The sequence below is a fragment of the Macaca mulatta genome, chromosome 11 (assembly GCF_049350105.2).
Source record: "Macaca mulatta isolate MMU2019108-1 chromosome 11, T2T-MMU8v2.0, whole genome shotgun sequence".
Lineage (NCBI taxonomy): Eukaryota > Metazoa > Chordata > Mammalia > Primates > Cercopithecidae > Macaca > Macaca mulatta.
Window position 1 is genome coordinate 75,928,849 of NC_133416.1, and position 13,408 is coordinate 75,942,256.

Sequence of the window (13,408 nt, forward strand, 5' to 3'; positions counted from 1 at the left end):
GCCAGGCTGGTCTTGAACTACTAACCTCGTGATCTGCTCACCTCAGCCTCCCAAAGTACTGGGATTACAGGCGAGAGCCACCGTGCCCAGCGTTATCACTTATCTTTCTTTTCATGCTAACATTTTCTCACTGCTTGAGATTTTCTTTCATCCAATTTCAAGCACTGAGTCTAACAATTAGAAACCCCACTGTATTTGATCTGATGGAGATTACCTTTTTAAAAGCCACATATTAAATCTCTTAAGTTAATAATATTGACAATCAACTTCAATCAACTGAGTGACCACTATGTTTAAGGAAGGTTACTTTCTGGTAGGCTGGGAAGCAGGAGAAGGGAAGGATATAACTTTATAAAAAAAGCTGCAGAAGGGAAGGATATAACTTTATTAAAAAAAGGCCCTTGTTTACAAAGAGCTAATCACCTACTGGCCAAAGAAAGGTGTTCCTTCTTTGCAACGGCTGTGTTTTTGGGTTTAGCTAACTCAATTCTTTATGTCCTCAACTTATGAGGCCGTATCAAAAACGTTTTTGCCACACCTCTGTGGGCAAGTAGGTGAGTCAGAATGAGTGCATAACATATAAATATATATTTTAATGATAATGAATGTGTAGATTAACAAACCCAAACTTTTTTTTTTTTTTTGAGAAACAGTCTTGCCCTGTCGCCCAGGCTGGAGTGCAGTGGCATGATCTTGGCTCGCTGCAGCCTCCGCCTCCTGGGTTCACGGGATTCTCCTGCCTCAGCCTCCCGAGTAGCTGGGATTATAGGTGCCCGCCACCATGCCCGGCTAATTTTTGTAGTTTTTAGTAGAGACAGCGTTTCCCATGTTGGCCATGGCTGGTCTTGAACTCCTGACCTCAAGTGATCCACCGGCCTCGGCCTACCTAAAGTGATGGGATTACAAGCGTGAGCCACCGCGCCTGGCCATACCCAAACATTCTAAAAGTAACCGCTCCCCTCCGCACCAACGGTAACCAGCGTCTTTGTTCTCCAACCATAGCAGCTGTATGCACCGGTGTATAAGCCTGCCTTAAGTGCTATTTTTAATCTTTATTAAAAACAGGCCTTGACTCATTTGTGTACAACTCCAGCGGCTAGTGCAGTGGGCTTAACGTATTAAACAGCTGTTAATTTTGGTTTCTTTTTGGTAACAGCGACACGGAGATCCGCATTTGTCGCAGTTTCCACCACGGGCGGGAAGCGTAAATACAAGAAATACAAAAATAGCGCAACGGCTAAAGGAGTGTTCCCAGTGCCAAGCCAGGCAGGCGCCGCGCCCGGGCCGAGCCCCACACGCCCAGTTCGCTGCCAAGACCCCCACCCCGCCTCAGAGTACGCCGCGCCCGCGGGGCGACACTCCCAACTCCATCTTCCCGGAGGCGGTGCGGCCCAGCCCCTGACCCAATTGGCGGAAGCGGGGCCGGGTGTGTAAGCGCGCACAAATGCCCGGATGCGCCGCGACGCCCCGCGCGCTCCCCTCCGGCGGTAGGGGGCGCGCACCGCGGCACCGCGGCTAGCTTGGCTGCTCGTGGGGCCTCTCCGGCCTTGTGTATCGGGAAGATGGAGCAAGAAGCCGAGCCCGAGGGGCGGCCCCGACCCCTCTGACCGAGATCCTGCTGCTTTCGCAGCCAGGAGCCCCGTCCCTCCCCGGATTAGTGCATTCGAGCGCCCAGTGCCCTGGCCCCGAGAGTGGAATGGTCCCCAAGGCCCAGGACGTCGTGCTTCCGCGGGCCCCGTGAAGGAAACTGGGGAGTCTCGAGGGACCCCCGACTCCAAGCGCGAAAACCCCGGATGGTGAGGAGCAGGTACCGGCCCGGCAGCGACCGGTCACTTCTGGTTCTGGGCTGTGACGGTGTCCCCTGCATCGCTGGTTCCCAGCCTCTGCCCGCTCGCAGCCTTTGTGCGGTTTGTGGCTGGGGGCTCGGGGCGCGGGGCACGTGGCTTTGCGGAGGTTTTGTTGGACTGGGGCTAGGCAGTCGCCGCCAGGGAGGAGGGCGGGGTTTCGGACGGCTCTCGCGGCGGTGGGGGGCGGGAGTGGTTCGGAGGTCTCCGCGGGAGTCCAGGGTAAAGGTCACGTGGGCTGGGGGCTGCGGGGCCGCCTCGGTGGCGGGGTCCGGGTAATCGCAGGGGCCTGTCGGGTCGGTGTTGTGAATGCTGCGCGTAGTCTGGGCGGGATTGGGCCAGTTCCATGGGCAGGTTGACTCAGCTTTTCCTCTTGAGCTGGTCAAGTTCAGACACGTTCCGAAACTGCGGTAAAAGGAGTTAAGTCCTGACTTGTCTCCAGCTGGGGCTATTTAAACCATGCATTTTCCCAGCTGTGTTCAGTGGCGATTGGAGGGTAGACCTGTGGGCACAGACGCACACCACTTTTTCTCTGCTGATCCAGGTAAGCACCGACTTGCTTGTAGCTTTAGTTTTAACAAAGGCGTTGTTTATGTCCTTTATATATGATTAATTTTTCGCAGATGTTTCATGATTTCCAGTTTTCATCGTCTTTTTTTTCCTTCTTGTAGGCAAATGTGCAATACCAACATGTCTGTACCTACTGATGGTGCTGTAACCACCTCACAGATTCCAGCTTCTGAACAAGAGACCCTGGTTAGTATTTTTGTCTCGTGTAACTTTTAATAATTTATTTTATGAAGTGATAAACTAAATTTCATATACCTCAATTATAGCATGGCTCTGTAAATGACATTGTATGTGCATAACTTAAAGTGTGCTACCTCGGGCATGACTGCGTGGAGTTAAAAACTGTTAAGAACTGGTCAGTATTTTCTTAGCCCTTTGCCACATAGGCTTTAAAAATTAGTTCCATTACATTGTTAAGCGTGGTTGAAGTTATGTTTGTTATGTGACTGATTTTTTTTTTCCTTTTTGACCTCCCAGTATTTAATTTTTAAAAATGATTTCTAAAAGTCACAAAAATTATTCATGCTTGTTTTAAAGATTTTTGTCATTAGAGAAATTTTAAAGTAAAACCTGAAAATTCCAGTCTTTTTGCTCCATGTTCCCTTTTAGATTTTTTCTGTGTGCATACCCACATATATTTACATTTGAATTTAAATCTATGTTATTGTCCTGTTTGTTGTACTAACAAGATGAAACTATAGTTGTTCTGTGACTTGCATCCTTGTCAATAAAGTCTACAAAATTCTTTTTAATGGCTGCATAGTATTCCATAGCATGAGTATACCATTTTAAAAATTATGCCTTTACTGACAGCTTTTTAAAAATTGCCTCCTGTTTTTGAGTATTACAGATAGTGCTGCTTTGTACATCCATCCCGTGTGACTATTTCTGTAAGAAAGATTTTATGGAATTATAGGCTGGGTGCGGTGGCTCACCCTTGTAATCCTAGCACTTTGGAAGGCCAAGGTGGGCCGATCACCTGAGATGAGGAGTTCAAGACTAGCCTGGCCAACATGGTGAAACCCTGTCTCTACTAAAAATACAAAAATTACTCGGGCATGGTGGTGCGTGCCTATAATCCCAGCTGCTGAGGAGGCTGAGGCAGGAGAATCACTTGAACCTGGGAGGCAGAGGTTGCCGTGAGCCAAGATTGCGCCATTTTACTCCAGCCTGGGCGATAAGAGTGAAACTGTCTTAAAAAAAAGAAAAAAGAAAAATATTTTATAGAATTAGAACTCCTGAGTCCTAAAATTTTTTTTTTTTTTTTTTTTTTTTTGAGACGGAGTCTTGCTCTGTTGCCCAGGCTGGAGTGCAGTGGCCAGATCTCAGCTCACTGCAAGCTCCGCCTCCCGGGTTTACGCCATTCTCCTGCCTCAGCCTCCCGAGTAGCTGGGACTACAGGCGCCCGCCACCTCGCCTGCCTAGTTTTTTGTATTTTTTTGGTAGAGACGGGGTTTCACCGTGTTAGCCAGGCTGGTCTCGATCTCCTGACCTCGTGATCCGCCCGTCTCGGCCTCCCAAAGTGCTGGGATTACAGGCTTGATGAGTCCTAAATTTTACTCATATTTGATTGCTGCTGGTAACTTGCTCACCAAAAGGCTCTAACAGTTTCACTCCTGCCAACACTGAATATTACCAATCTTTAATTATTATTACTTTTTTTTTTGATAAAAGGTACTGTGCCATTGTTTAAATTCATTTTTCCCTAGTTTCTTGGTGAGGCTGGGCACCTTTCCTTTTGTTTTGAGACAGAGTTTCACTCTTGTTGCCCAGGCTGGAGTGCAATGGCGAGATCTTGGCTCACTGCAACCTCTGCCTCCCAGGTTCAAGCGATTCTCCTGCCTTGGCCTCCCAAGTAGCTGGGGTTACAGGCACGCGCAATCACGCTCAGCTAATTTTGTATTTTTAGTAGAGATGGGGTTTTTCCACGTTGGTCATGCTGGTCTTGAACTCCCAACTTCATGTGATCTGCCTGCCTCGGCCTCCCAAAGTGCTGGGATTACAGGCGTGAGTCACTGCAGCAGGCCTCCATTTTGTTGTCATTTGTTTCTTCTGGGATTTGCCTCGTCTTCTATGGCCATTTTCCTTTTGGTTCTTTAAAATTTTTCTTAGTAATTGGAGTAGCTCTATGTGTTTCAAGTATATTTAACTTTTGTTGCTTACTAATGTAGCATTTGCTTTTATGTTGTCTTTTCCTCATTGAGAACAATTCTATGAAGTAAAATTTGTTGGCTTTTGAATTTCTTATCGTGCTTTGGAAGAACTCTCCTATCTTGCAAATATATTCCTATATTTTCTTCTAGATTTAAATTTTTTAGATATTTAGATCTTTACCTATAATTTATCTTCCTGTTCTTCAATGTAAGATTACGAATGCTATTATCTTTTATAGCCATTTCTCACTAATACATGTCTTTTAAGTCACTAATATACTGATGGCTTTCCATTACAGAATTTTTTTTTTTTTTTTTGTGAGACTGAGTCTTGATCTGTTGCCCAGACTGGAGTGCAGTGGCATGATCTCAGCTCACTACAACATCTGCCTCCTGGGTTCAAGCAGTTCTGCTGCAGCCTCCTGAGTAGCTGGGATTACAGGCACCCACCACCACAGCCGGCTAATTTTTGTATTTTTAGTAGAAATAGGGTTTCACCATGTTGTCCAGGCTGGTCTTGAACTTCTGACCTCGTGATCCACCTGTCTTGGCCTCCCAAAGCGCTGAGATTACAGGTGTGAGCCACTGTGCCTGGCCTACACCTAAGTAATTTTTGTGTATTTAATAGAGACAGAGTTTCGCTGTGTTGGCCAGGCTGGTCTCGAACTTCTGACTTCAGGTGATCTGCCTGCCTCAGCCTCCCAAAGTGCTGGGATTACAGGCCTGAGCCACTACACCCATCTTCCATTACAGATTTTTACTTAGAGTTATTTTATCTAATTTGAAGCTAATATAGCATATATTAAAAATTCAGAAGAAAAAAGATAATTTTTAAATCTTTTTTGAGAGAATTCATTATTTTGCCTGAAAGTAAAGTGCATATATACCGCACAGTTAAAAAAAAGTGCAATCAGAAAAATTAATAATTCAATATGTATTTTAAATTTTTCAGTTGTTTAATATTTGTTTTATTGATTAGCTGGAAATAGGCAATTTTTTAAAAATCTGTTTTTAAGACACTCCCAGTGGGGGTGCTGTCAGATTTTAAACAGCTGTCAGATTTAGACACAGGACTGGAGCATATCAAAGAGAGGTGCAGAGGTACCAGTTTGTGTGGGTGGTGGCAAGCTGTAAAGATACTGAGTTTTGCAGATTTTGATAAAAGGAAGAGAGAAAATGCATGTAAGTACATTACATTCCCCTCCCCCATGGCAGTTATTTTTCTCAATACCATTTGTAAAACTTCTAGATAAGTGGCAGGCAAACTTTAGCCTGTTGGCCAGCTTTGCCCTGTTGCCTGTTTTTGTTTTAATTTTAAAATTTTTTTGTAGAGGTGGGGTCTCTCAGTATGGCCCAGGCTGGTCTTGAACACCTAGCCTTAAGCGAACCTCTAGCACTCAGTCTCCCAAAGTGCTGGGGTTATAGGCATGAGCCACCTCGCCCAGCCAGCTTCCTTTCTTTCTGTAAAGAAAATTTTACTGGAATGCAACCATGCCTGTTGGTTTACATAGTAACTATACTTTTTACTTGGATAGAACCATTTGTATGAAAAGCTTAAAATACTTAACAGTCTGGCTCTTTACAGAAAAAAATTGACCTGTAATCTAGTTGGCAGGCTCCTTGAATATAGGTCATATGTCTTATTTGTAATTTTTTTTGCAGTACCTACTACTGTCCAGTGCATAGTATTAGCTCAGTAAATGTTTGTCAAGTAGATATTTGAAATGTAGACCAACTAAGAGGTAGCATGATATAGTAGGAAGAAAATGGTGAGTTGTAGTTGAGGGACCTGGGTTGGTATGTCTGATCTGTTCTTAATTACTCTTGTCAGCTTGGGTTAGTTAGTTAAGTTCTCTAGCTTTCAGGAACCTAATCTTTAGAGAAGATTGATAACAGGATCCACTCTAAAGATTTATTCATTTCTCTTTGATTCTCTAAGTTAGCTTGCAAGAAGCTCATTGGATCAGTACGGTAAGCTCATTGGATCTTAAGAATTTATGGTTGTTTGTAAGGCAGTAAGCAGGTAATATAAATAGCTGAAGGAAAAAGTAATTTTTCCTGTCTTGGATTGGATGCTATCTGTGATCACAACTAATGATACTTGATGATTCCATGATACTTGCATAATAATTAGATCCTCCCCAGCATTTTTTCCAAACCCCCTTTATTGAAGTTGATCGATATGTTTGCTGCAGGGCCTATAGTTCTGGGATAATTTTGGAAGTATAATAACAGCTCTTTTCTCTTTATAGGTTAGACCAAAGCCATTGCTTTTGAAGTTATTAAAGTCTGTTGGTGCACAAAAAGACACTTATACTATGAAAGAGGTAAGCTGAATCAAGAGATAACTAGCATCTTACTAGTTACATGTAGCCATACTTAAAGTTTTCAAGACTGTGGGGAGAAATTGGCCATATAGAAGGATTTTTCATTAAGCAGCAACATTTAATTTTGTGGTCATTTGGACTATATTTTAAAGCTGAAAATTCTAATTATACTCGAGTTTCATTTCTCAGCTAGGAACTCAGATAAGCAGAAGCCCTGTAGGGGCGCTTGACCATTTTATGCTGTGAACCCTTTGGTAGACTGGTGAAAGCCTTCTTAGACTGGTAACTCCTTCTAAGAATCATGTTTTTAAATATATGAAATAAAATGTATAGAATTACAAAGGAAACATACTAAAATACGGTTACCAAAATAGTATTTGTGATATATGTGCTTTTTTTATTAACACAATAAGTACTAAGATTTAGAAGCAGCTATAATAAATATAGTGTTTTGTTGTTTTTTTTTTTTTTTTGAGATGGAGTCTCGCTCTGTCACCCAAGCTGGAGTGCAGTGGCGGGATCTTGGCTCACTGCAACCTCCACCTCCTAGATTTAAGCCACTCTTCTGCCTCACCCTCCCACGCAGCTGGGATTACAGGCACCTGCCACCATGCCTGGCTAATCCTTTGTATTTTTAGTAGAGACAGGCTTTTGCCATGTTGGCCAGGCTGGTCTTGAACTCCTAGCCTCAGGTGATCCACCTGCCTTGGTCTCCCAAAATGCTGGGATTATAGGCATAAGCCACCATACATGGCCAATAAATATAATTTTGATTTAGTGAGGAATATAAGTCATATTTTGAAATGTTTGCCATAAGCACAGTATGATATGAAAACACCTGTGATTTTTGTTGGTGATGAAATCACAGGTATTAATACTGTTGTGATTTGTTGCCTACATTTATAATCGAAGGAAAAGCTAAATTCTAGTTAGAAGTTTGTGAAAATAAAGATAGAATTTTTTTCCCATCCAAATTAATGGACCCCCTGAATTCTATCCAAGGACTTCCTGGGCATCCCTGGATGCCAGGTTAAGAACTTCTGCACTAGAGATACATGAGTACAGTATACTGATCTTTCTGGGATAGAGGTGAGCTGATTCATGACCATATATTCTATTTAATGGATCTAGCATTTTAGTGCATTCCCCAGCTTTAAATTTGTGCACAGAAGCATGATTTTCATGCTTTTCAGTGAGAGATTGAGCCACCTTAGGCAAAATTTCAGTGTGATTGAAATATGCCTGTTCTCTCTCCCACTTAGTTTGTGGGACTCAGATTACTTAAAACATTAAAGTTTTTTTCCTACAACAGTATAGTGGGGCAGGAAGAGCTTCCGTATCCTTTTCCTCTCCAGCTATGCTTTTAGAAACTTCCTTAAGGGATATTTGGTGGAATGAATCTAAGTTCTCTTCCTTTTTCCTTTCCCACTGCTGGACAACAATCTGTCCAGTCACATAAGAATATTCCTTTAAGACTGATGCCTGCTTAGCCAGTTAAATCCAAAGACAGTGCTTGTAGGGAAGTGCCAGGTTAAATGGTATTTTTAGGGCTAATTTGGGATTGACCTTACTATCATTGTATAATCAGTTAAGGAAACAAAAAAGTATGGATTTAGCAGTAGATAGAAATGAGAAAATTGGCCAAGGCCATCATAAAGACTTAGAATGCTTATGCTAAACTATGTAACAGTAATGTATGTATTGTCTGATGTAGTTCTCAGTTATAGGATCTTTGTTCTGGGGCACACAGGAAGGTAGTGAAAGCTAGTATGGGTAGTAAAAAGAGCATTGGATTAAGAGTCAGAAGAGCTGGGGCCAGTTTCTTCTTCTTTTTTATTTTTATTTTTTTTTGAGAGAAGTCTCTCTGTCGCTCAGGCTGGAGTGCAGTGGCGCAATCTCGGCTCACTGCAGCCTCCACCACCTCCTGGGTTCAAGCATTCTCCTGCCTCAGCCTCCGGAATAGCTGGGATTACAGGTGTCCGCCACCATGCCCGGCTAATTTTTGTATTTTTAATAGAGATGGGACCAGGGTGGTCTTTATCGCCTGACCTGGTGATCCATCCGCTTCGGCCTCCCAAAGTGCTGGGATCACAGGTGTGAGCCACTGCGCCCAGCCAAAAGTAGCTTGTAAGTACAAAATGGTGGTTGTTCTACATAGTTGTGGATATGGTTGCTGGTTGTTTACCCCATTCAGATAAATAGTATATTATTAAATGTATTTAAAACTAACATTTAGTTTTCTTTAATGCTCAGAAATCATATTTCTATTTCAGGTTCTTTTTTATCTTGGCCAGTATATTATGACTAAACGATTATATGATGAGAAGCAACAACATATTGTATATTGTTCAAATGATCTTCTAGGAGATTTGTTTGGTGTGCCAAGCTTCTCTGTGAAAGAGCACAGGTAATTCTTCAGTTTAGTCCATTGTAAAAAGCCCGTTGGGCTAACATTTCAGTTCACCTCTACCCTCATTCACTTTTGTCAGAGAAAAACTGTTAAAACATATAAAAGACATGCTGAAATTTAATTTTTTAGCTCTGTGGCATATTATTTGAAAACCTGAGCTCTGGCATCTTATAAACCAGTGTTTGAAACCTAGCCCAGTCATTTACTACTTTTGTGACTAGGTAGATTAACCTCTATAAACCTGTTTCCCCATTTATAAAATAGGGATAATTAAATACTTCATGTGGAGGTTAAAGCTCTTGAAAAGAGACGTTGTATAAAAAAAGCATAGTTTTTGGCACATACCAAGCATTCAAGTATTAGTCGTAGCTATTATAAATTTTTATTCCAGTCACTCCCAGAAACAGTATACCACCAAGTAGTAAAGGCTTAAATTTGAGCCTTAGATATTTTGGAGATCATTTTCGTGGTCACTTATCATTATGGCACTTAACCAGCAGAATTTAACCCAGGTATTCTAGAATTAGGCCTGGCGCAGTGGCTTACACCTGTAATCCCAGCACTTTGGGAGGCCGAGGCGGGTGGATCATCTGAAGTCAGGAGTTTGAGACCAGCCTGACCAACATGGAGAAACCCCATCGCTACTAAAAATAAAAAATTAGCCAGGCGTGGTGGTGCATGCCTGTAATCCCAGCTACTCGGGAGGCTGAGGCAGGAGAATTGCTTGAACCCAGGAGGTGGAGGTTGTGGTGAGCCGAGATCGCGCCATTGCACTCCAACCTGGGCAACAAGAGTAACACTCCATCTCAATTACTCTTTTTTTTGTTTTGTTTTTGAGAGGGAGTCTTGCTCTGTGGCCTAGGCTGGAGTGTAGTGGCGCAATCTTGGCTCACCGCAACCTCCGCCTCCTGAGTTCAAGATTCTCCTGCCTCGGCTTCCCGAGTAGCTGGGATTACAGGTGCCCGCCACCACACCTGGCTAATTTTTGTATTTTTAGTAGAGACAGGGTTTCGCGATGTTGAGCAGGCTGGTCTTGAGCTCCCACCCTCAGGTGATCCACCCGCCTTGGCCTCCCAAAGTGCTGGGATTACAGGTGTGAGCCACCACACCCGGCCTACATTTGGAATTCTTTGTCACATTTGGTTTAGCACAGGCAATCGGTATTGAGCCTTAGCATTCATTCTGTTAATTAATAGAATGAATGCTTTCACCTGGAACAGTTAACTAGCTTCTGCTAGTATTTAATGCTCAATAGTATAGCTGAAAAGATGATAATTAAATGGGATTTTATTTTATTAAAATAGATAACTTCGTCAACTGAGCAAGGGATTTTATAATTTTAAAACAACCTCATTATTGTAAACATAGTATATATTATATTATTGAACATTAGGAAATGACAGAAAACTAAGAAAAGTAGAGAATAAAAGGACTATAGTTTGTTACCAAAAGTTATTTTTACCAGTCGTTTGTATATTATGTGCAACTGTGTTTTAACCTAGTTTTAAATATAGTACTGTATTTAATTTCATCTAGCTTTTAAATATTATATATTATAATTTTTATATAATATAATTAATATATATTATAAATATATAATTATTTTTTCATTGATGAATCACTTTGTTTAATATCCATATATGTTGTCATTTTAAACTTGGCCTTGGGATATATGATTTAATTTTATAAATTTAAAAAATATATGGGTATATTGGTGAATTTTTTAGCTATTGAATATTGAATCTTTTTTTTTTTTTTTTTTTTTTTTTTGAGATGTCTTGCTCTGTTACCCAGGCTGCAACCTCTGCCTCCCAGGTTCAAGTGATTCTCTTGCCTCAGCCTCCTGAGTAGCTGGGGTTACAGGTGCATGCTACTCTGTCCAGCTAATTTTTTGTATTTTTAGTAGAGATGAGGTTTTGCCATGTTGGCCAGGCTGGTTTCGAACTCCTGACCTCACGTGATCTGCCTGCCTCAGCCTCCCAAAGTGCTGGGATTACAGACGTGAGCCACTGTGCCTGGTCTGAATATTGAATCTTCGGATAGTGTTTGGAAGTATGATTTCCTTGGATTTGAATTCTAAATGTTGAGAGATAAGAAATAGGAGAAATTACTTACTTGAAAAGGATATGAATTTAAAATGTTGTGGGTTTAGGTTGCCGTATCCTTATTCCCAAGGGTGAAAAAAGATAGTTGGGATCATATTTCCTCTTAATATTGAGTGAGGAGCAATATTTTGTGACTAACACTCTCTCAAATCCTTAGTTTAAAAAGAAAAGGAAAAATCCATTGTGACATCAACGAATACTGGGGTAAATGAATTATCCTCCTGTTAGGATATAAACTTCATCAGGGCACATACATCTCTGTTTGATTCTTTGTTTTCCCCAGTGTCTGGTACATGGTTGGTTTTCAGTCTGTATTTATTGAATGAATGAGTGCTGCTTTATCTGTTAATAAGTTTTTTTTTTTTTTTTTTCCTGAGTTGGAGTTTTGCTCTTGTTGCCCAGGCTGGAGTGCAATGGCATGATCTTGGCTCACCGCAACCCCTGCCTCCCGGGTTTAAGTGATTCTCCTGCCTCAGCCTCCCAAGTAGCTGGGATTACAGGCATGCGCCACCACGCCCAGCTAATTTTGTATTTTTAGTAGAGATGGGGTTTCTCCATGTTAGACTGATCTTGAACTCCGGGCCTCAGGTGATCCACCCTACTTGGCCTTCCGGAGTGCTGAGATTACAGGTGTGAGCCACCACGCCCAGCCTCTGTTAATAAGTGTTAAGATCAAGAAAGGAAGTTGAAGCTTGATGAAAGTCAAGATTATAATCAAATTCCTATTTAATGGATTTTGCATAACTCGATACTTTTTTGGGCAGTTTGTGTTTAATGGATTTTGCATAACTCAATACTTTTTTTTTGGCAGTTTGCTACTAAGCACATAGCTAAAAACATTCCTGTTTGAAAATAAGTACGTTAAACTGCTTCCTGCTTGCACACCCATTTTTTGAGGTTTGGTAAAGTCCAAACAAAGCACATTTCAGGAATTGGCAGTGTGAAATCTTTCAACTAGAGAGACTTTAATAATTATTAAAAGTAGCTGTACGTAATCATTGTGCTACTAATTATTGTGCTTTTATGTGCCTACAAGCTTGCCAATGATAAATTTGGTTTTGAATGTGTGCAGTAGTTCATACTAAATATGTATGTAAAAGTCTGGTTAAATCCAGCTTAATACAAATTATTTTAAAATATACATCTCTTGTTATTTTTTTTTTCTGTCTACAAGGAAAATATATACCATGATCTACAGAAACTTGGTAGTAGTCAATCAGCAGGGTAAGTTAATTTTGAGCATCATGAATAAATACCATAAAAAGATTTTAAAGACATTTTTGTTCATGTGCATGTTTTGTAATTGATTCTCTTTAAAAGTTGCTTTAATATTGTAATAAAAATATGATAAATTTATTAGAAGTACATATGAACTAAAACCACATTATACTGAGGTTCTAATGTAAGGTTAAATACCTTGTTACATTAATTTAAGACTTGGGATATCAGAGTTAGGATTTGTTTTGAAAGGTCCATAATTTCAGAAGCTCCTATTTAGGAGTGATCTACCTTGAAAATGTATTGAAAGGCTTTGGGAAATAATACAGTTACCTAGGTAGGACATTGTGTGAGGATGAAGGATGGGTCTTTTTCTTTGATTATAGACAAAATTTTGTTTACCAATTTGTGGAAGTGGAATTTTATGTTCCTACTTCTGGTTCTTAACTGGTTATTTTTGGGTCACATCTCTCTTAAATAAGCTGATAAAAGCATTGGGTTCTTGTTCCAGAAAGATGCACATGGGTACATATACATGGATAAGTCAATAAGTGTTTTACAACCTTCTTTCCATGAGAAAAGCCCTGATTTATGTGCTTGCTGACTCCCATAGTATAATACTCTCATTTGAAGGCTAAAAACATGGAGTTGGGAAGAGATGTACACAGTTTGGTTTTTTTTTTGAGAAGGAATCTTGCTCTGTCACCCAGGCTGGAGTGCAGTGGCACGATCTTGGTTCACTGCAACCTCTGCCTCCCACGTTCAAGCAATTCTTCTCTCT

At 41.2% G+C, this 13,408-nt stretch overlaps 1 protein-coding gene across 8 annotated transcripts in view; it reads left to right on the plus strand.

Annotated features, from left to right (window-relative positions):
• The first annotated feature begins 1,492 nt into the window (after positions 1–1,492).
• Positions 1,493–13,408, plus strand: part of MDM2 (MDM2 proto-oncogene) — a 34,620-nt gene continuing 22,704 nt past the window's right edge. The window contains exons 1-5 of one of the 8 annotated variants that reach the window (XM_077953068.1): positions 1,493–1,807; positions 2,516–2,600; positions 6,820–6,894; positions 9,168–9,301; positions 12,584–12,633. In XM_077953068.1, coding sequence (XP_077809194.1) covers positions 1,794–1,807; positions 2,516–2,600; positions 6,820–6,894; positions 9,168–9,301; positions 12,584–12,633 — 358 coding nt within the window. In that variant the 5' untranslated portion in view covers positions 1,493–1,793. 8 annotated transcript variants of the gene reach the window in all.